General features: G+C 37.7%; 2 protein-coding genes across 3 annotated transcripts in view; one reads left to right on the top strand and one right to left on the bottom strand.

The window, feature by feature from the left end:
• LOC127862546 (tectonic-like complex member MKS1) overlaps positions 1-4,324 on the top strand; it is a 34,294-nt gene extending 29,970 nt beyond the window's left edge. Inside the window, exons 16-19 of one of the 2 annotated variants that reach the window (XR_008040674.1) lie at positions 23-105; positions 888-947; positions 3,118-3,155; positions 3,910-4,020. Coding sequence is in view for 1 of the 2 variants with exons in the window: in XM_052401715.1 (XP_052257675.1) it covers positions 23-105; positions 888-947; positions 3,118-3,155; positions 3,910-4,004 (276 nt within the window). In the remaining variant the exon portion in view is untranslated. Of the gene's footprint in view, positions 1-22; positions 106-887; positions 948-3,117; positions 3,156-3,909 lie in introns of both variants that reach the window. The other variant, XM_052401715.1, reaches the window with a different exon arrangement.
• A 3,078-nt stretch (positions 4,325-7,402) lies between these two features.
• Positions 7,403-24,362, bottom strand: part of LOC127862556 (2-(3-amino-3-carboxypropyl)histidine synthase subunit 1-like) — a 42,124-nt gene continuing 25,164 nt past the window's right edge. Inside the window, exons 7-12 of the mRNA XM_052401732.1 lie at positions 22,733-22,851; positions 15,524-15,592; positions 13,957-14,113; positions 13,270-13,370; positions 12,752-12,830; positions 7,403-7,877 (exon numbers count right to left, since the gene is read on the bottom strand). Coding sequence (XP_052257692.1) covers positions 7,488-7,877; positions 12,752-12,830; positions 13,270-13,370; positions 13,957-14,113; positions 15,524-15,592; positions 22,733-22,851 — 915 coding nt within the window. The 3' untranslated portion in view covers positions 7,403-7,487. The remainder of the gene's footprint in view (positions 7,878-12,751; positions 12,831-13,269; positions 13,371-13,956; positions 14,114-15,523; positions 15,593-22,732; positions 22,852-24,362) is intronic.

A 24,362-nucleotide genomic window follows, 5' to 3' on the forward strand; every position in this document is an offset into this window, starting at 1 on the left:
GGCATGTATATTTCTACTGCAGGGCAAACATCTGAGCAAGTATGGATTCAAGACAGAATCAACAGGGAGTGTGGATGTCAACTTGAATGTTATCCTGCAGTCAAGGTGAGAGAATGCGTGTCCCAACAAGACATAGACTTTCAATTGTTCCACATTGCGAAAAAATTAACATCAATTGGTCGTAATGAATACATTTTGATGAAATAAGCACTTGTCTTGGAAAAAACTATGCACCCCACAATTAAAACAATTCAAGCTAGAACCCGTTAAAAAACAAATAGTTTTAAGAATAATATGTAGTTTTCAGTTGTCAAAAAAATTGTAAAAGAGACCCATATAATCTCTTTGACTGTATTATAATTTTTACGGAATAATTAAGCTGTCATTGTCAAAGAAAGGTAAACAAGTTTTTAACCTGTAAATAGTTTCAGCAGCAAATTATGTAATACATTAATTTTTATCATATTCCAATTCATAAAATCTGATACATGATAGTTGCTTAAACAAGTCACTGAGTCATCTTCAGATTTTTGCAATACTTAATACTGTTCTGTCCACATTCACAAGTCAGCCCTGCTCAGGGATAACGGGTTCAATGCAAGTGCGTGAAGTGTTGTTCCAGATACAAGGGCTAACCAGGCACAATGCATGTGCTTGAAGTGTTGTCCCAGGTACATAGGTTAACCAGGCACATCACTTGATGCTTTGATGGAATTTTTTGTTTATATGGTGTCTCTTCTAAACAAAAATCCAGTTTTATAGGAAAGTGTCGTCCGTAATAAGCCTTAGCATACCACATAGGCTAATTTGGGACTACACTTTACAAACATGCATTAAGCCCAGTTTTTCCAAAATGCGTCTCCAATGTATCGGTATTATTTCCACAGGGCATTCCGTGAGAAGAAGGCCACTAAACAGTCGCTGAGTTCCCTCCTGGAGGCATTGGGGTATGTACTGTGCTGTAGTGGAATCCTGTACTGTGCTGTAGTGGAATCCTGTACTGTGCTGTAGTGGAATCCTGTACTGTGCTGTAGTGGAATCCTGACATTCTTTTAACAAATGTTTTGCATTTATCTAACAATCTCGTGCATCTGTATTTTAGTACAAGTACTACATTTTACTTTTGACTCAAGGAACATCATTGAAACATGTGTACATTTTAATCTGCAGAATATCAATATTTGAGTAAAAAAAACATGATTGCAATTTAGTAGTCATGGATTACATTATAATTGAACAAATAAGCATTACAAATATTTGTTTGAAATGTCTTTTAAGTCACAATTACTTTGAAAATGTTTAAACTTGAAATAAATCTTATCAACATTCCTTTAATTACCTTGCAAATTTGCAATATTGTATAATAAATAGATTTAAACTTCATTAAGCCTTTGTGAAAATAGTTGGTTTTTATTGATACTATTAAAAATGTAAACTCTGTCATGCAAGTCAGACTGTTTTTTAACACTTGCTTTTTAATGCCCTGTTAGGGTGGCATACAGCAGTCGGACTGTCTGCCCGACAGCCTGTCAGGCATTCCTTTTTCTGGAGTTTTTTACACAACACTTTCATTTATGTAGATGATTTTGAGTATGAGTTTACCTACATGAGTTATAGAAGAAATATTAGTTTCAATCTGATCGATGTTTGGTGAAGTTATGGGCTTTGGACTTCGACATTTTCTGTTTTCCGGAGGATTTTTGCAAAACGCTGTCATACATGTAGCTGATTTGTGATATGTGAGTCTACCTACATAACTTACAGATGAAGTGTGTGTTTCATAGTGGTTTATTGATTTTTGGCAAAGACTTTGAAATATTCAGTTTTTGGTAGTTTTTTTATGCAATGATTTCAGATAGAGTTGATTTTAGGTATTGGAGTCTATCTACAGATGAAGTGTGAGTTGCGTTATTGATCTCTGGCGAAGTTATGGGCACCTGACTAAAAATTCTCTATAATTACTGTTTTTCGGAAGTATTTTACGCAATGCTTTCAGATATCGGGCTGATTTTTGGTATGTGAGTCAACTTACATGCCTTACAGATGAAGTGTCAGTTTTGTTTTGATCCATTGATTTTTGGTGAAGTTATGGGCCTTGGACTAGTTTTCTGGAGTTTTTTTTAAAGAAACACTATCAGATATTGTAGCAGATTTTTGGTATGCAAGTCTACCTATGTAACTCACAGATGAAGTGTAAGTTTTGTTGTGATGCATTGATTTTTGGTGAAGTTTTGCCTTGGACTAGTTTTCTGGAGTTTTTTTTAAGAAACACTATCAGATATTGTAGCAGATTTTTGGTATGCAAGTCTACCTATGTAACTCAGATGAAGTGTGAGTTTTGTTTTGAAGCATTGATTTTTTGCAAAGTTATGGTCCTTGGACTAACAAAGTAGAAATAGTTCGAGTTTTTTTACGTAACGCTTTAAGATATTGAGCTGATTTGTTATATGTGACACTACCTACATGACCTACAGATTAATTGTGAGTTGTGTAACGGTCAATTGATTTTTGGCAAAGTTATGGGTCTTGAATTTAGAATTGTTCTCAATCATAAATGTTTTCCAGAGGTATTTTTATAAAATGCTTTCAAATAGTTGGTGTTGTTATGGGACTTGCACAATTTTCACTAAAATAGCTGCGGTGCAAAGCGCAGTAAAGGTGATTTTGTTTTACAAGCGCAAGTCGTGTTTATATATCATAATGTGGTGATTCCCATAAGCTCCATGTATTTCATGACCTGTTTGAGTTCTGTTATAAGCTGAACAAGTCACTTAAGGAACTCACTATTAAGTATCGCGCTAAGTGTTTGAGTTTCTAAATACATCATTTATTCAAATATAAACAAACAAGAGATGTGTTTGTCAGAAACACAATGCCCCCTAATGCGCCGCTTTTTTTTTTAACCTTGAAGGATGACTTAAAAAGTGGTGTAATGGATATGGTGTCCGCCTAGCACCCGGGAGGTCACGGATTCGATCCCCACCAAGAGAAATTGTTCTTAAAGAACATTTCTGATATAGTTTGAAAATATTCTAACACCAATGTTCACAGTCAACAGAAATGTACATAATTTGTTTGATATTCTTACATAATTTAGCTTTACCCTCTGTATTCCAGAATCAGTGCCATGCAGCAAAACATTTCAAATGTGTTAGGTATGTTCATGTACTCTTTGTTTGTTTGAACTAATCAGTCCCATAAACTGTATGTGAGGTTTATGCTTTTTTACCAACATACTTTTCTGATCTACTGAAACATGTTTTTAAAACAGCGTTCTAAGTTGGATGAAAACTATGTGTATTATAGAAGATTTTATTTTTTGTCGCTATACAACTGTCACAACTGGTATCTTATGTATGTATGTAATGTATGTATGCATGCAGCCAGCCATGCCATGCCATGCCATGCATGCATGTATGTATGTATGAATGTATTATGCATGCATTTATGTATGTATGTATGTATGTGTGTATGTATGAAATTGAATTTATGTATGTATGTTGAAAATTATCACAGAATTTATCATAAAAGACACAAATAGTGTTGCATATCTTAAAAAGTATTAAGGATTTATTTTTTAACTAAACAATTATAAAGGATTTGTGTGTAATAACATCTGAGTCCAAAAGCAAAAGCAGTAATTACATGCAATTTTTGAGACAGCTGCAAACATTTTAACTCTTTCAGTGCGGGAACCGAATTTTGAAGGCCTTTGCAAACAGTTTGGATCCAGATGAGACGCCACAGAAAGTGGCGTCTCATCAGGATCCAAACTGTTTGCTATTTTTATAATATTCTTTGAAAAAATCGAAGAAAATGCTAATTTTAGAAATTCAGCAGACGACATTTTAGCAGACGACAAATTTCCCAGCATGCAAAGGGTTAATTTTGAGATATCAATAATTGTAGATGCATTCAAGAAGGCAAGACAAAGAATGTTACAAACAAGAGAAAACGTTACCAAAGAAGTCCTGAAAACAACAGCGCAAACAGCTGTTTCTTAGTACAGAAGACTTCAAAATATTTGATCCCATCGTATTATCAGCAAAAGACTTTTGCCATTCCTTGATGCAACAACTTATGATGAAAGATTTATGGCATCGGTTTCGAAGAGACAGTAAAAAGTAACTACTTTCTCAAGTGGTAATATTAGCACATAGGTATCATGTGATCTTTGTAGTTTGTATTTTATATTGAATGCTCATTGGTGTAAAGTAACAAGGTTAGTTAATTTATTTATTATTAATTGAATAATGATTTGTATGTACTGTCTAGAACACATTTGTACACTGTATTTGTATAGGTAATAAATCAAACAAATGCCTATATTTTTCATGCTTATAAGTTTTAAAGATGAATTTGAAACTTCTTAAGCTCCCATAAATGTTCAAACATTTGGTCTGACAAGCTATCATTACTTGCCGGACAAAGATTAAATTGTACCAATATAATCTAATGTATTTTTTGTCCCCTACCGGTGAAACTTATGGTTTGCGCTCTGTGCGTCTGTCTGTCTGTCTGTCTGCGAGTCTGTCTGTGATTTTGCTATGGCAACAAATAAAAAAATACTGACAATGGTGGATTTTCAGCAGTAGGGGAACATATTGCTTGGCAAGCTTTTTCTTATTTTCCTATTATCCCCTGCCATAGGCGGAGGGATATTGTTTTGGCGTTGTCCGTCCTTCCGTCCGGCACTTTTATGTCTGGAGCCATATCTTGGAAGAGCTTTGGCGGATTTCATTGAATCTTGGTATAAGTATATATATAGATAAGAGGATGATGCACGCCAAATGGAATTGTACACCATTGGATGATAATGGAGTTATGGCCCTTTGTATCTTGAAAAAAATGCTTTTATTTGTGTGTCTGGAGCCATAATCTTGGAAGTGCTTTGACGGATTTCATTGAAACTTGGTACGAGTATATAAATGGATAAGAGGATGATGCACATTGGTATTGTCAATCTGTCCAGAAATATTCGTGTCCAGAAGTATATTGGTGGGGGATATCAATTCTACGAATTTGCTTGTTTATCTGGTATTTACCATTTGTAACCCAAAATTGTCTTGAATTTGATGGGGGACAAGAATTTGATGGGGGACAAATATTCTCAACCTTTTTCTTTGATTTTACCAAGAGACCAAGTTTTTTACTCAACATGACTTAGACATAAAGTCAATACAAAGACAAACTTCTAACCATTTTTCATACAATAATGAATATCATACAATAAATGTCTGACCTAGTGTTTAAAAAAATTGACAATCAATGACATACACAGGGGTAAGATTTGAAATTCTCCCTACTGTCATGTCTTTCAGTTTATCAAACTGTCCTTGTTTGTGTGTTTGTATACGTCAAAAAGAGCTAGAGGGTTGAAATATTGCAAAGACATTCACCAGCATGTGAACTTGGACACTTGCATATTTTCATTGCGATATGTTCAAGATTAATAGAGTTTTGATCCCTTTTTAAGCAAAATATCACTTTTGTAAACTTGTGTTGTGGGTGCCTTAATAAGCATACTGCTAGAGACTGGAACTTACCTGGCCTGTGAAATTGTGAACCTCCATGTTTAAGTTTTTATCGGAAATAGGTGGAGTTTTCAGGCTAAAGTGGATTGTGGGGGAATCTGGGTCCTGTTGACGCATTTCTAGTTGTCGTATGTTTTGAGATTCTATTGCTCAAGTGATTGAGGTTATTGATAACACCCATCATGTGAACTGTGTTTAGCATGTTATTCACAATTCATAGCAGTTTTAAATTCAAATAAGAGACTACAGTGAACGGACATTTTCTCTGGTAATATAAAACTTTTACAACTTTTGAATTTTATAACAACATAGACTTATATAAGGTTTACAAGGTTAAAACAAATGCCGAGATGTATTCATTTTTAGCTCATCTATTTTTTGAAAAAAAATTATGAGCTATTGTCATCACCTTGGCGTCGGCGTTGGCACCGGCGTCCGGTTAAGTTTTGCGTTTAGGTCCACTTTTCTTAGAAAGTATCAATGCTATTGCATTCAAACTTGGTACACTTACTTACTATCATGAGGGGACTGGGCAGACTTACTTACTATCATGAGGGGACTGGGCAGGCAAAGTTAGATAACTCTGGCATGCATTTTGACAGAATTATGTGCCCTTTTTATACTTAGAAAATTGAAAATTTGGTTAAGTTTTGTGTTTAGTTCTACTTTTTTCCTACAGTATCAAAGCTATTGCTTTCATACTTGAAAATTGAAAATTTGTGTTAAGTTTTTTTTTAAGGTCCATTTTATTCCTTAAGTATCAAAGCTATTGCTTTCATACTTGCAACACTTACTAACTATCATAAGGGGACTGTGCAGGCAAAGTTATGTAACTCTGACTGGCATTTTGACAGAATTATGTGCCCTTTTTATACTTAGAAAATTGAAAATTTGGTTAAGTTTTTTGTTTAGGTCTACTTTTTTCCTACAGTATCAAAGCTATTGCTTTCATACTTGGAACACTCGCAAACTATCATAAGGGTACAGTAAAAGGACAAGTTGCATAACTCTGGTTGTCATTTTTACGAAATAATGGCCCTTTTTTGACTTAGTAACTTTGAATATATGGTTACATTTTGTGTTTCGATCCACTTTACTTCTAAAGTATCAAGGCTATTGCTTTCAAACCTCAAATACTTTCATGCTATCATGAGGTTACTATACCTGGCAAGTTGAATTTTACCTTGACCTTTGAATGACCTTGACTCGCAAGGTCAAATTATTAAATTTTGCTTAAATTGCCATAACTTCTTTATTTATGATTTGATTTGATTGATACTTTGACAAAACTACTCTTACTTGACATACCACAATAGACTCCACCGAAACCATCCCCCGTGCCCTCCCCCCCCTCCCCCCCTGAATCCTCACCCCCCCTTAATAATTTTTTTTTTTTTAAGATCATCTCACAAATAACCACCACACCCTCACACTTTACCCCCCCCACCCCACCCAATTTTATTTTTTTTTTGAAACGAGAATCCCCCCCCCCCCCCCCAACCCCGATTTTTTTTATTTTTTGCATTTTTTTCCGCATTTTTGGAAGATAATGTAATAAATGTCCACACCCCCACACTATACACCCCTTTACACTCCACCCCTCCCTCCTTTGTGATTGAAATTGAGAGTTCCTTCACCTTTAAAAAGAAAATAGATGAGCGGTCTGCACTCGCAAGGCGGTGCTCTTGTCTCACTACATGTATTAGTTTGTAAAAGTAACTTACAAATAGGATTTAGTTTTCAAAAAGACGTCTGACCATTTCTATGTAAATAGAAATTAAGACTCACTCAAAGTGTCTTGTCAGTCAGATTGACGTTTTTTTTGCAAGTCTTGAATTATCTCCCACTCCAACAAACCTATATACAACTTTCTGGTTTCTGATTTATATGTAGAACTACAAGTTGTGTGAAGCAGAAACACGACTGTTTTAATAACTGAACTGTTTTAATAAATTAACTTTTATTGCAACATGCGTCTGCTAAATATAATATTTCTCCAGCACTTCCGTCAGGTCTAGCAGTTTCCTCACATATTCCAGGGTCCGCACGTGTCCTTTCTGTACTTAAACCAATGGAGCACTGATCATGATTCACTGCCTGAGGTTTGCTTGCACTGCAGCATACTTTAGGTTCAGTTTTTCCTGGATCAATTTCGGTATTGTCTACCTTAGTTACAACTTTGCCACTATCTTCCATGGTGGAAATTATAACTGGTTTACTTCTCTTTGCCCTGACTGGTCGATGAGCTTCATTGTTATTAGTCCAAGCACCTAGACTGTCATTGGCGTAAAAGTCCATTGGATACACTGTCTGCCAGTCTATGCTTTTGAGAGCCACAGACATCTGAAGAAGAAATTACATTAAAGTTAAAGCAAGCAATTTTTTTTATTTACCTAAATTAAAGATATACTTATTTTTATTTTGCAATGAGTGTGTAAGTACTGATAAAAGCATTTTTTTTCCCAAGCACATCATTGTATAACCCCAATGAAACAGTTGGACAATCAAAGTTCTGATAATTTACATATTTCTTCATGCATTTTGTTGAAAAATGTTTTGCTTAAAAAAAATATTATTATTTTGTGATAGAGATATTATCAAGAACATGGGGGTTTCTACGTTTAATCCCCTATAGGGAATCATTCTAAAAATAGTTTATATACACCAATATATGTTTTAGCGAGAAAATTGACTTTATTATCTTAAAGCATTATATTCAATCAAGCTTAATAATAAGTTAATGCTTATTAATATTTTATAAACAAAGCTCATATAATTAGCTACAAAATGATGTAGTTGCATTAAGTGTGTTTTTTAGTTAAACAAAACAATATTAAAGTCGCATAATGTGGCGCGTCATTTATTAGAGTCCAACTTAAAGGGATCATTTCACGCTTTGGTAAATTGACAAAATTGAATAAAGTTGTTTCAGATTCGCAAATTTTCGTTTTCGTTATGATATTTGTGAGGAAACAGTAATACTGAACAATTACCATGCTCTAATATAGCCATTATATGCATCTTTTGACGATTTTAAAACCTAAAAATTATAAAGCGTTGCAACGCGAAACGATTGAATAATTTGGACAGTTCTGTTTTTGTCGTTAAAATTTGTGCAACTACGAAGATTGCTTATATAAGGTATAAAATACATAAAGTGTATGTACTCGGCGGAATAGCTCAGTAGACTAAAGCGTTTTTACTTCAGGACTCTGGCAGGACTCCAGGGGTCACTAGTTCGAAACCTGCTCTGGGCAATGTTCTTTTCCTTTTTTAATTTTATTCTTGATTTTTTACTGGAGTTTTTACGATCCAATGTTTACATTTATCAATATAAAGCATTTAATGAATAAGTTAAAAAAAATGCCAAAATCTGTTAAAAGGCCCCTTTAATGTCATGTAATTAAGTGGACACCCTTACCTCATATACATGGTAGTTTATCCTTACCTCGTATACACAAGTGGACATCCTTAACTCCTGTACAATAAAGACCACCCCTACCTTATACATATTAGAGGACACCTTAACCTCACATATAAAACAAGAGCTTGCACAGTAGTGCCAAATCCCCGCCGAAATGTGTTCGCTTGTATGACATTTGTTTAAGAGAGTAGAATAATATTTGTAAAACATGGCACCTGTGTCATCTATTTATATTTCAAGGATCAATTAGTTATATAGTGTTGGAGTTATGCTGTAGAGAATAAAATATATGGAAATGAAAGAAAGGGAGGTAATTAAAAAAGAAGACTAAACAGTTACTGTTCTTGATCACTGTATGTTTTCTTAAACTCGCCTATTCATTTTACAGTGAATACTTCAGTGTTCAAATTAGAAAATTATTGTAAAATTAGATAAAGGGAGTTATTAAAAATTGAAAAGCTAATATATTTACTATAAAATTAAATAAAATATAATTTAAAATTATAAATAATAAAATATAAATAAAACAAGAGGGCCATGGTGGCCCTGTATCGCTCCACTGTTTTTTTTTATGCAAAAAAAGTGTGCAATGCGCATTCACTGAAAGGTACTCAAGCATGTGGCTTTCTCTTTCTATCCATCATCCCACTGGGCGCTTAAAGTTGGAAGGGTGAGCATTTTTATATATGGTAAACGTTACTACGGTGTTAACTAAACAGACTAAAAAGCCCAGGAATTGTCGCACAGGTCCTTTGCTTATAACGTAGGTACATTTATCTCTCCAAAAGATATTGCCGTTCTTTCTATTTCACATATTTTTAGATGCTGAAGATCAAATCTACGCATGTTCTACAAGATTAATGAAAGTTCCTTCATTCAATCATGAATCTTTTTCCAAAATTCCAAAAAGTGTTTGTAGGTTTCAAAGTTTCTGTTACCTAGTGACGTAGATCACCTGAACTTTACTTAATTATTGAGGCATTAGTGAGTGTAGCAGGATTGTTAACGTGGTGAAGAAATTGTTTATTGTACAAAGAAGATATTTGCCCGAGGAAACATAAAGTTACGAGTTTTTCAGGTTCATGAGGTGCCGAAAGGCAGTAGGAATGATAACTTTGTAGAGGTTGTTTGTCAAACAGAGTAAATGTTTATAAGACAAAAATTGAATTATAATTCATCAAGATGTTGCGATCATGGCAACACTACTTGCATATGGCTTGAGGTTTAAAGAGATATCATGACAAACAATTAGCTTGACCTAACTTTCCTTTACTTTTTCCATCTGACGTTGGTTACCTGTCATGTTTGTTTTTGGAAAATACTAGGATTGCCATATATTGAAATAAGGTATCTGACCTTTTCTCTGATAGGTTGCTAGTAAATTGTAATAGACTAAGCGGCATTCATGTTATAAACAAGAGGATTGTTCACGGCATCGGTAGAATATACTTTTAATAGTTTCCGTGACACAAATTCACTGTGCACATTTCTAAACAAAATATGTGTTTCTTGTATCTAAAACGCAGTCTTTTTCGTTGACAAACACATTTCATTATTCCTATCAAACTATATGATGTCAGTTGTTAATTCGATTGATATTTGTCATTTAAATAATCTTAATTTTCGCGTCACAATGGCGCTATTTACATACAAAAATACCAAACACATTTTAAGAAACCGATTTAAATTGGAAGATTGGGAAACAACAGCCAATTATATCGCTCGTTTTAAAAATGCTTAGGATGAATCTACCAGTGTAAAATGCGGAGAGATTTTGCGGGCCGCGGGTATATTAAGCATATTTTCATATTTGTGACCCCCGGGCAGGGTCAAATTTGACCCCAGGGGCATAATTTGAACAAACTAAGTAGAGAACAATTAGATGTCACTACATACCGAATTTGGTAGCCCTAGGCCCTACGGTTATGGACAGAAGATTTTTAAAGTTTGCACAAAATAGGCTTTATATAAGCATATGTTCAATTTTGTGACCCCCGGGGCAGGATCAAATTTGACCCCAGGGGCATAATTTGAAGAAAGTAGGTAGAGGACTATTAGATGTCTCTACATACCAAATTTCATAGCCCTAGGCCCTACGGTTATGGACAAGAAGATTTTTAAAGTTTGCACAAAATAGGCTTTATATAAGCATATGTTCAATTTTGTGACCTCTAGGGCAGTGTTAAATTTGACCCCAGGGGCATAATTTTAAGAAATCTGGTAGAGGACTATAAGATGTCTCTACATACCAAATTTGATAGCCCTAGGCCCTACGGTTATGGACAAGAAGATTTTTAAAGTTTGCACAAAAAAGGCTTTATATAAGCATATGTTAAATTTTGTGACCCCCAGGGCAGGGTCAAATTTGACCCCAGGGGTATAATTTTAAGAAATCTGGTAGAGGACTATTAGATGTCTCTACAAACCAAATTTGATAGCCCTAGGCCCTATGATTATGGACAAGAAGATTTTTAAAGTTTGCACAAAAAAGGCTTTATATAAGCATATGTTCAATTTTGTGACCCCTAGGGCAGGGTCAAATTTGACCCCAGGGGCATAATCTGGTAGAGGACTATTAGATGTCACTACATACCAAATTTGATAGCCCTAGGCCCAATCGTTATGGACGAGAAGATTTTGAAAGTTTCACAAAAATGTCTTATATAAGCAAATTTTCAATTTTGTGACCCCCGGGGCGGGGTCAAATTTGACCCCAGGGGCATAATTTGAAGAAATTTGAAAGAGGTTCACCCCAGGAACATTTGTGAGAAGTTTTATCAGAATTGGACTTGTAGTTTAGGAGAAAAAGATGTTTAAAGAAAAAGTTAACGCACGAACGCACGCACGACATCATTAAAAAGTAGTCCGTGCACGCGACAGGTATATTCCACAGTGTTGAATACAAGCAAGTATATTCCACAACGTGTTATACCGTCAATGTCGCGGTGAAAATGGGATAAAATATATATGATGTAAAGGTGTCCTACAAGGTATATGATGTAAAGGTGTCCTACAATGTATATGATGTTAAGGTGGCCTACATAGAGAATACTAGGTTAGCGTTGAATACAGAGAAGTTTATGTTGCGAGGCTTAGAACGCCGGAAACGCGAGCCTTGTATACATTGTAGGCCACCTTTACATCATATACATTGTAGGCCACCTTTACATCATATACATTGTAGGCCACCTTTACATCATATACATTGTAGGACACCTTTACATCACATATATTGTAGGCCACCTTAACATCAAATACATTGTAGGACACCTTTATATCATATATATTGTAGGACACCTTTACATCATATACATTGTAGGCCACCTTAACATCATATACATTGTAGGCCACCTTTGCATCATATATATTGTAGGACACCTTTACATCATATACATTGTAGGCCACCTTTACATCATATATATTGTAGGACACCTTTACATCATATACATTTTAGGACACCTTTACATCATATATATTGTAGGCCACCTTTACATCATATACATTGTAGGACACCTTTACATCATATACATTGTAGGCCACCTTTACATCATATATATTGTAGGCCACCTTTACATCATATATATTGTAGGACACCTTTTTATCATATACATTGTAGGCCACCTTTACATCATATACATTAAAGGACACGTTTACATCATATACATTGAAGGACATCCGTACATCATATACATTGAAGGACATCCGTACCTCATATCATTTAAGGACACATATTATTGCCACACATATTATTACAAAAATAGATGTACCTTTATATATTAGAGGATAGTAATACCTCATATGGGGACAGTAGTGGCTTGGTGAATGCCATACCCCAGTCAATGGACAGCCGAGGACAGGCTATCTGTACCCACCTACACATGAAAGACGTGCAGAAATTACAAATGATCTTGTGAGTACTACAGAGGCATCACATATGTTTAGATACCTGAAATATAGGACCTATATTATCTTACTGACATCAAGGCTAGAATAATTTAGTACTGATTCAGCACCTTAGTACCAAAGAACACGCAGCACGTCAGTGGTAACTGACAGCAAATACACTTGGAGTATCTATGTTGTATTATAGATGGTTTTTATCAGATCAGCTATTGCATGGTATGAACAATGTAAATGCATGAATAATTATTTTTTGTGCAGTAGCAAATAGGCATTTTTTACCGTGATAAACCATTAAAATCTTAGAAGATCTTGATTAATAATGAATATAAATATTACTTAAATCAAATATTTATTATTTTATTTTTGTAAAACACTTAACAAACAAAGCCTCAAGACTGATCTACTTACGCATCCACGTCTTGAAACAGTGCCAACTTATCAGGAAAAATCTCAGATAGCAGAACAGTAACAAAGCTTCTGCCACTGTCAGTTATCTTGTCTTGCAAATGCTGAAAAATGACAAATGACAAATCCCAAGTAAACAACATTCAAATCTTAACGACAAATTCTGTACGGTAATGTGCATAGCAAGCACTTTCAAGGACCACCATTCTGATGTGCTATAGGAGCTCAAGTCGCTCATCCTACTTGGCCTACATTTTATGCTCACAAACAACAAAGTTAAACTATCAAAACTTGAAACCTGCTCATTTGATGAAACACCTGTTTATATAATTAACATCCCATAGCTAAAAAAATAAAATAAATGTTAAATAAAACAAGACTATTGTCAAGCAATATGGTCCCCTACCGGTGAAACTCCACCATTGTCAGATTTTTTTATATTTGTTGCCATAGCAACCAGAATTTTTGACGAGGGAACAAAATGAAATGACGTACATAATCTCCATATTGCCATCTATCCAAGTTTCAAGTTTCATGAAAAAATATTATGAACTTTGAAAGATATCGCAGGATCCAGAAAAGCGTTACAGACTGACTGATTGACTGACTGACATACTGACCGACACACAGAACGCAAACCATAAGTCCCCTTCGGTTTCACCGGTAGGAGACAATAAGTTGATAAGAAACCTGCAGAATTTTAGGATTTCCTTGCCGACCCAGTGTTCCAAGGATAATGCCAATGGTCTTGGCAAATGAGGCCTTCGCTATGGCGTCGCGCCGGGTTTCATGCATTTTCTCTGTGTCATAGTACTCCCTTGTGAATATCTTGCTGTATGGATCGTACCTTCACAAAAGGAAATCTCATATTGATATCCCACTAAATGGACTTCTTTATAGAAATTTGTAACTTTGTTCAAAGAGAAACCTTCAGAGAGCTCTTTGTTTTACATCTACAGTGGCAAATTTTTATAACTTCAATACTCAGTGGTGTGTTTTAAGAACCACCACAGGGGAGGAGAATATCAGAGAGCTCTTGGTTTAACATCTACAGTGGCAAATTTTTATAACTTCAATACTCAGTGGTGTGTTTTAAGAACCACCACAGGGGAGGAAAATGCCCCCTCCCCCCCCCCCGAGGGTTTTATGAAACTCTTCATTTGTACATAGATCTAACAAAGATAATAACTATTTGTAAAAAAAGTTTGACATTGAAAGAAAGGAAATCAGCTGAAAGGTGGAAAAATCACACCCCTGAATACTTTTTATTTTAATCAAGCTTGTTACTTCAAAACTTGATAAAATATCAAGTATATTTGTGTTTCTTTACAGTTTGACTAAAGAGTTTTAAAATTGTCCATTTCATAATCTGTTTACAGATCCTATTAAAAGACAAAATATTGATATTGCAAATGCAAAATAAAACAATAAATTAGCCAGATTATGTGAAAACTGCTGGGCTTTATGTATGTGTGGAAATTATCATCCTAGATAAGGCTGAGCAGTTTGCAACAGCTTATCCTTGATAACACTTTACACTTTTACAGATTTCTTTGTTTAAAAAAAGTGTCCTCTTACAAAAAATCCAGCCTAAGCAGAAAGTGTTGTCTCTGATTACCCTGTGTGGAAATGCAGTATGTCTCTGATTACCCTGTGTGGAAATGCAGTATGTCTCTGATTACCCTGTGTGGAAATGCAGTATGTCTCTGATTACCCTGTTTGGAAATGCAGTATGTCTCTGATTACCCTGTGTGGAAATGCAGTATGTCTCTGATTACCCTGTGTGGAAATGCAGTATGTCTCTGATTACCCTGTGTGGAAATGCAGTATGTCTCCGATTACCCTGTGTGGAAATGCAGTATGTCTCTGATTACCCTGTGTGGAAATGCAGTATGTCTCTGATTACCCTGTGTGGAAATGCAGTATGTCTCTGATTACCCTGTGTGGAAATGCAGTATGTCTCTGATTACCCTGTGTGGAAATGCAGTATGTCTCTGATTACCCTGTGTGGAAATGCAGTATGTTTCTGATTACCCTGTGCGGAAATGCAGTATGCCCAGTTTTTCCAGATCACATGTCAAATTGATACAAACTGTATCATATTGTTTAATTCTATTGTTCAACTTTTAGGTTGGTTATAAATATCATTACTTCATTATTGTTTTACAAAAACTATTTATACAAAGTCAACTTAATGGAATACTACACTCTCCAATAATTTCCTGTAAAAAATCCTTACTTTGTTCGTTCTCCTTACCTATAAGCAGGAATGTCAGGGTTGTGGATCATAATGGACTCAAGATGAAAACGTCCATCACCAAGATATCTGAATAGGCAAGAAACTATATTTACATTAAAAAGTTCTACATAATTATTAAACCTGTGAAATAAGGAATTTTAGCTTCAAGTTCCTAAAACCAATATTGTTAAATGTATAGGTTTTGAACAATTATTGATAAAACTTACAAAAGGCAGATAATCCAAAGCATAAACAAACAAGAGGGCCAAGATGGCCCTAGTTCGCTCACCTGAGAGGAGTCGGTTCATTCAATCTTTACCAAATTCAAAATTGACCTAGATATTGTCCAGACAAACATCCTGGTCAAGTTTCATCATTATTTCATCTGTGAGTCATGATCAATGTACCTATGAAGTTTCATGATCCTAGGCGTAAGCATTCTTGAGTTATCATCCGGAAACCATTTTTCTAAGTTGAGTCAGCATGACCTTGAGAGCCATTGTGTGAATGCGTTTTTTTGCACTGTGACCTTGACCTTTGACCTAGTGACCTGATAATCAATAGGGGTCATCTGCGAGTCATGATCAATAAACCTATGAAGTTTCATGAACCTAGGCATAAGCGTTCTTGAATTATCATCCAGAAACCATTTTACTATTTCAGGTCACCGTGAACTTGACCTTTGACCTAGTAACCTAACAAGAGCACCGCCTTGCGGTTGCAGACCGCTCATCTATTTTCTTTTTAAAGGTGAAGGGACTCTCATTTTCAATCACAAAGGAGGGAGGGGTGGAGTGAAGAGGGGTGTATAGTGTGGGGGTGAGGACATTTATTACATTATTTTCCAAAAATGTGAAAAAAAAAAAAAAAAAATCGGGGGGGGGGGGGGGGGGGGGGGGGGTTCAAACATAAATTAATAAAAATAAAAATTTGTGTTCTTTTCAAAAAAAAAAAAGATATTTGGGAGGGTGGGGTGGTATAGTGTGAGGGTGTGGTGGTCATTTGTGAGATGATCTTAAAAAAAAAAAAAAAAAAAAAAAAATTAGGGGGGGGGGGGGGTGGGATTCGGTGGGGGGGAGGGTGGGGATTCTTGGGTGCAATGGTTGGACGGTAGTTCAAACATAAATTAATAAAAATAAAAATTTGTGTTTTTTAACTGTTTCAAAAAAAAAAAAGAAATTTGGGAGGGTGGGGTGGGGGGGGGGGGTATGGTGTGAGGGTGTTGTGGTCATTTGTGAGATGATCTTAAAAAAAAAACAAAAAAAAAAACATTAGGGGGGGTGGGTGGGATTCGGGTGGGGGGATTTCAGGCGATGGTTGGACGGTATTTCAAACATAAAATAATAAAAATAAATCTTTGTGTTTTTTAACAGTTTCAAAAAAAATTATTTGGGGGGGGGTGGGGGGTATAGTGTGAGGGTGTGGTGGTCATTTGTGAGATGATCTTAAAAAAAAAAAAAAAAAAAAAAATAAATAGGAGGGGGATTCGGGGGGGGGGGGGGGGGAGTGCATGGGGGATGGTTTGGGTGGAGTCTATTGTGGTATGTCAGGTAAGAGTAGTTTTGTCAAAGTATCAATTAAATCTAATCATAAATAAAGAAGTTATGGCAATTTTAGCAATATTTAATAATTTGACCTTGAGAGTCAAGGTCATTCAAAGGTCAAGGTTAAATTCAACTTGCCAGGTACAGGAACCTCATGATAGCATGAAAGTATTTGAAGTTTGAAAGCAATAGCCTTAATAGCTAAGAAGTAATGTAGATCGAAACACAAAATTTAACCATATATTCAAAGTTACTAAGTCAAAAAAGGGCCATAATTCCGTAAAAATGACAACCAGAGTTATGCAACTTGTCCTTTTACTGTACCCTTATGATAATTTGCGAGTGTTCCAAGTATGAAAGCAATATCTATGATACTTTAGGGGTAAAGTGGACCAAAACACAAAACTTAACCAAATTTTCTAAGTATAAAGGACCCATAATTCCGTCCAAATGCCAGTCAGAGTTACATAACTTTGCCTGCACAGTCCCCTTATGATATTTAATAAGTGTTGCAAGTATGAAAGCAATAGCTTTGATACTGTAGGAATAAAGTGGACCTAAACACAAAACTTAACCAAATTTTCAATTCTCTAAGTAAAGGGCACATAATTCTGTCAAAATGCCAGTCAGAGTTACATTACTTTGCCTGCACAGTCCGCTTATGATAGTTAGTAAGTGTTGCAAGTATGAAAGCAATAGCTTTGATACTTACGGAATAAAATGGACCTAAACACAGAACTTAACCAAAATAGTATAAAAAGGGCACATAATTCTGTCAAAATGCACGCCAGAGTTATCTAACTTTGCCTGCCCAGTCCCCTCATGATAGTAAGTAAGTGTTCCAAGTTTGAATGCAATACCATTGATACTTTCTGAGAAAAGTGGACCTTAACGAAAAAACTTAACCAAAATTTTCAATTTTCTAAGTATAAAAAGGGCACATAATTCTGTCAAATTGCATGCCAGAGTTATCTAACTTTGCCTGTCCAGTCCTCTCATGAAAGTAAGTAAGTGTACCAAGTTTGAATGCAATAGCATTGATACTTTCTGAGAAAAGTGGACCTAAACGCAAAACTTAACCGGACGCCAACGCCGACGCTGACGCCAAGGTGATGACAATAGCTCATAATTTTTTTTCAAAAAATAGATGAGCTAAAAATCAATAGGGGTCATCTTCGAGTCATGATCAATGTACCTATGAAGTTTCATGATCCTAGGCATAAGCGTTGTTGTGTTATCATCTGGAAACCATTTTACTATTTCGGGTCACCGTGACCTTTGACAGAGTGACCTAAAAATCAATAGGGGTCATCTACGAGTCATGATCAATGTACCTATGAAGTTTCATGATCCTAGGCCTTAGCGTTCTTGAGTTATTATCCGGAAACCATTTTACTTTTTTGGGTCATCATGACCTTGAACTTTGACCTAGTGACCTGAAAATCAATAGGGGTTATCTACGAGTTATGATCAATGTTTCTATGAAGTTTCATGAACCTAGGCATAAGCGTTCTTGAGTTATCATCCAGACACCATTTTACTATTTCAGGTCACCATGACCTTGACCTTTGACCTAGTGACCTGAAAATCTATAGGGGTCATCTTCGAGTCATGATCAATGTACCTATAAAGTTTCATGATCCTAGGCATAAGCGTTCTTGAGTTATCATCCGGAAACCATTTTACAGCTTTGGGTCACGGTGACTTTGACCTTTGACTTAGTGACCTGAAAATCAATAGGGGTCATCTGCGAGTCATGATCAATGTATCTATGAAGTTTCATGATCCTAGGCATAAGTGTTCTTGAGTTATCATCCAGAAACCATTTTACTATTTCGGGTCATCGTGACCTTGACCTTTGACCTAGTGACCTGAAAATCAATAGGGGTCATCTGCGAGTCATGATCAATGTACCTATGAAGTTTCATGATTCTTGGCATAAGCTCTCTTGAGTTATCATCCAGAAACCATCAGGTGGACGGACGGGCTGACATGAACAAAACAATATACCACCTCTTCTTCGAAAGGGGGGGGGGGGGGGGGCGCGGCATAATGAGAAAACTTCCCCCCTCCCAGCAGCCATGTTATTCAACTGACCAGAACCATTTTTTAACTCAACTCTCGTATCAAGAAAAAAATGTTCTGAGCAAAGTTCATGAAAATTGGGCCAAAAATGTGACTTCTACTGTGTTCACATGTTTTCACTATATGCATATAGAGAAAAATGCCCAGCCCACTGGCGGCCATGTTTTTTCACCGATCCCCACCATTTTCAAACTCGTCCAAGATATGAATAAAACAAAGGTTTTGACCAACTTTCATGATGATTGGGCAAAAATTGTGACTTCTAGAGTGTTTACAAGGTTTCTCTATAGCCAAATAGGGAAAACTGCCACTATATACATATAGAGAAAAATGCCCCGCCCACTGGCGGCCATGTTTTTTCACCCATCTCGACCATTTTCGAACTGGTCCAAGACATCAATTGAATCAATGTTTTGACCAACTTTCATGATGATTGGGCAAAAATTGTGACTTCAAGAGTGTTTACAAGGTTTCTCTACAGCCAAATAAGGAAAACTGCCCTGCCCACTGGCGGCCATGTTTTTCAACGGATCGGAACCAGTTTGAACTCAACCAAGATATCATTAAGACAAACATTTTTTCAAAGTTTCATGAAGATTGGGCATGAAATGTGACTTCTACAGTGTTTACAAGGTTTTTCTTTTTTTAGACCTAGTGACCTAGTTTTTGACCCGGCACAACTCAGTTTCGAACTCGGCCGAGATTTCATTGGGACAAAGCTTCTGACCAAGTTTCATGAAGATGGGACAAGAAATGTGGCCTCTAGAGTGTTTACAAGCAAATGTTAACGGATGGACGGACAAACGACGGACAAAGACCGGTCACAAAAGCTCACCTGAGCAATCAGGTGAGCTAATAAGTTAAATGGATATTACAAATTAACAACTCTCCCTTTCCACACTTTAACAACTTTATTTTCAAATGTGTTAAAGTCAAACCATCAATTTGGAATTTTGGGACAGGGTTGGGAAAAAATCTTTTTGCCATTAAGAATATTAGATAAATTACAGCTATAAAGGATCAGGGATGGAAATTAGTGGTTGCCTGTGAGCCCGGGGCCAGTACATTTTGGCCTGGGCAACTCAAATTCAAAAGTTAGTAGTCTGGCTGGGCAACTTGCTTTTTAAGATGAAAACAATTAAGTGCAATTAAACATTTAATGACATTGGCAACTTAGAGTTATTAATTAGTTTAATAAAATATATTTATCAAAGCCAATGAAATGATTTAACTCATTCTTATATTAAGACATAATACACAAAAAGTTTGTCAATTAAGCAATGCTGTTGGTTAGTTATCTTTGATTTTATTTAAAGAAAGTCTTATATACACATGACACTACATGTACATCCCACTGGGCTCTTTAGTCTTTAGCTGGGCAACCAAAATAGTTAAGATGGTTGCCTGGGTGGGCAACCAATTGTTAAACGTTAGTTTCTATCCCTGAAGATTATCTGATATCTCACCGACATATGTAATACACAACACTCACATGACTACATCTACTTGCCCCAGCCTGGGGGATGTACAGCCCAGTATCTCCCCTTACACTCACATGACTGCATCTACTTGCCCCAGCCTGGGGGATGTACAGCCTAGTATCTCCCCTTACACTCACATGACTGCATCTACTTGCCCCAGCCTGGGGGATGTACAGCCCAGTATCTCCCCTTACACTCACATGACTGCATCTACTTGCCCCAGCCTGGGGGATGTACAGCCAAGTATCTCCCCTTACACTCACATGACTGCATCTACTTGCCCCAGCCTGGGGGATGTACAGCCCAGTATCTCCCCTTACACTCACATGACTGCATCTACTTGCCCCAGCCTGGGGGATGTACAGCCAAGTATCTCCCCTTACACTCACATGACTGCATCTACTTGCCCCAGCCTGGGGGATGTACAGCCCAGTATCTCCCCTTACACTCACATGACTGCATCTACTTGCCCCAGCCTGGGGGATGTACAGCCCAGTATCTCCTCTAACACTCACATGACTGCCTCTACTTGCCCCAGCCTGGGGGATGTACAGCCAAGTACCTCCCCTAACACTCACATGACTGCATCTACTTGCCCCAGCCTGGGGGATGTACAGCCCAGTATCTCCCCTTACACTCACATGACTGCATCTACTTGCCCCAGCCTGGGGGATGTACAGCCAAGTATCTCCCCTTACACTCACATGACTGCATCTACTTGCCCCAGCCTGGGGGATGTACAGCCCAGTATCTCCCCTTACACTCACATGACTGCATCTACTTGCCCCAGCCTGGGGGATGTACAGCCCAGTATCTCCTCTAACACTCACATGACTGCCTCTACTTGCCCCAGCCTGGGTGATGTACAGCCCAGTACCTCCCCTAACACTCACATGACTGCATCTACTTGCCCCAGCCTGGGGGATGTACAGCCAAGTATCTCCCCTAACACTCACATGACTGCATCTACTTGCCCCAGCCTGGGGGATGTACAGCCCAGTATCTCCCCTAACACTCACATGACTGCCTCTACTTGCCCCAGCCTGGGGGATGTACAGCCCAGTATCTCCCCTTACACTCACATGACTGCTTCTACTTGCCCCAGCCTGGGGGATGTACAGCCAAGTATCTCCCCTAACACTCACATGACTGCCTCTACTTGCCCCAGCCTGGGGGATGTCAGCCTGGCAGCCCAGTATCTCCCCTTACACTCACACGACTGCCTCTACTTGCCCCAGCCTGTGGGATGTCAGCCGGGCAGCCCATTATCTCCCCTAACACTCACACGACTGCCTCTACTTGCCCCACCCTGTGGGATGTCAGCCGGGCAGCCCAGTATCTCCACTAACACTCACACGACTGCCTCTACTTGCCCCAGCCTGGGGGATGTCAGCCGGGCAGCCCAGTATCTCCCCTAACACTCACACGACTGCCTCTACTTGCCCCAGCCTGTGGGATGTACAGCCCAGTATCTCCCCTAACACTCACACGACTGCCTCTACTTGCCCCAGCCTGTGGGATGTACAGCCCAGTATCTCCCCTAACACTCACATGACTGCCTCTATTTGCCCCAGCCTGTGGGATGTACAGCCCAGTATCTCCCCTAACACTCACACGACTGCCTCTACTTGCCCCAGCCTGGGGGATGTACAGCCTAGTATCTCCCCTAACACTCACATGACTGCCTCTACTTGCCCCAGCCTGGGGGATGTACAGCCTAGTATCTCCCCTAATACTCACACGACTGCCTCTACTTGCCCCAGCCTGGGGGATGTACAGCCCAGTACCTCCCCTAACACTCACATGACTGCCTCTACTTGCCCCAGCCTGGGGGATGTACAGCCCAGTATCTCCTCTAACACTCACATGACTGCCTCTACTTGCCCCAGCCTGGGGGATGTACAGCCTAGTATCTCCCTAACACTCACATGACTGCCTCTACTTGCCCCAGCCTGGGGGATGTACAGCCCAGTACCTCCCCTAACACTCACATGACTGCCTCTTCTTGCCCCAGCCTGGGGGATGTACAACCCAGTATCTCCCCTTACACTCACATGACTGCCTCTACTTGGCCCAGCCTGGGGGATGTACAGCCCATTATCTCCCCTAACACTCACATGACTGCATCTATTTGCCCCAGCCTGGGGGATGTACAGCCCAGTATCTCCCCTGGGGACAGGGGCTTACTCTGGGGCAGGGTGACCTTGAAAGCCTCCTTCAGGTGCTCACTCACTGACTGCAACACAGAACCAACATCGTATCTATTGAACATTGCCAATTATGAATACCATTTTACATTGCCGCTGAAAACAACATTTTTGCAAAGATACAATATCAGCAAAATTATGATAAACAAGAGATGTGCTTGTCAGAAAAACAATGCCCCCTAATGCTCCGCTTTGATTTTTTTTACCTTTAACCTTGAAGGATGACCTTGACCCTGACATTTCACCATTCAAATTGTGCAGCTCCATGAGATACACATGCATGCCAAATATCAAGTTGCTATCTTCAATATTGCAAAAGGTTTGAAGAAGGTTAAAGTTTTTGAATTTGTTTTTATGACCTTTGACCTTGAAGGATGACCTTGACCTCTGACCACTCAAACGTTGCAGCTCCATGAGATACACATGCATACCAAATATCAAGTTGCTATCTTCAATATTGCAAAAGTTATGACCAAGATTTAAGTTTTGGGACACACACACACATACAATGACAGACAGGCCAAAAACAATATACCCCCAATCTTGCAATCAGGAGGCATAAAAACAATATACCCCTGATCATTTGATCCAGGGGCGTAAAAACTGATGGCAGAAGTCTTTTGACTATTTGTTTAAAAATAATTACACATTAGTGCTTGGTTTCACCTCAATCTGCTTACCAACGAAATGTCTGAAGAGACTTCCTTGCCTCAATGAACAGACTTCATGTTTTAAAATGTTGGTACATTAAAAAAATATATTAACTGCTGTACTTCTTATTATGGGCCATATCATGCAAAAATTGGTCTCTGCCATATGCCACCAGCGTAGTCCAGACCAGCCTAACTCTTAGCATCTGTGCAGTTTTGTCAGGAGCTATCCAGTCTGCTCATGTTTGGCATGAGACCACTTTTTTATGTGAATGAGATGTTATTTGGGCTAAAAGAATTTCAGAAATGTTTAAGTGATTTTTAAAAGATTTGGGAATGTAAAAGCTTAACAGGCTACAACACCTACATATTTTAGCATCATCCTTTAATTATGACCTTGGCCTTTGAACTAACAACGTTGAGCAAAACACCGTTATACAAAGGCTATTTATCTATCATCATGCCCATATTGGTCATGTTACCTTTGGGAAAGAATTGACCGCTTAAAGACATGTAGCACCCACCCAGTCTCCACATTGTGAACATGGTGACAAGTTATTTTGACATTGCCTTAAAAATCATAATAGTTGTGACTCTCTGTAAGTTATTTTAAAATTGTATCAAGAATGATGAATTCCAGTCTCGACATTCTGTATTATTTAATAGTTTGACAAGAAAGTGTGACCTTGATTTTTCACCAGGATAGTCTAAACGTAGTTAACATTTCTAGAAAAACATTCTAAAATTGCCATATGAGGAAAATAAATTAGTTGTTCATTCTGCAGGCTAGCCAGACATCTTATCCACTACGCCATGGCAACCTTAAAATAAGAGTCAAGACAAGCATTTACAAACAAATGAACACAAGCATGCACTGCATACCTGAACTG

This window comes from Dreissena polymorpha, chromosome 1 (assembly GCF_020536995.1).
Source record: "Dreissena polymorpha isolate Duluth1 chromosome 1, UMN_Dpol_1.0, whole genome shotgun sequence".
NCBI classification, from domain to species: Eukaryota; Metazoa; Mollusca; class Bivalvia; order Myida; family Dreissenidae; genus Dreissena; species Dreissena polymorpha.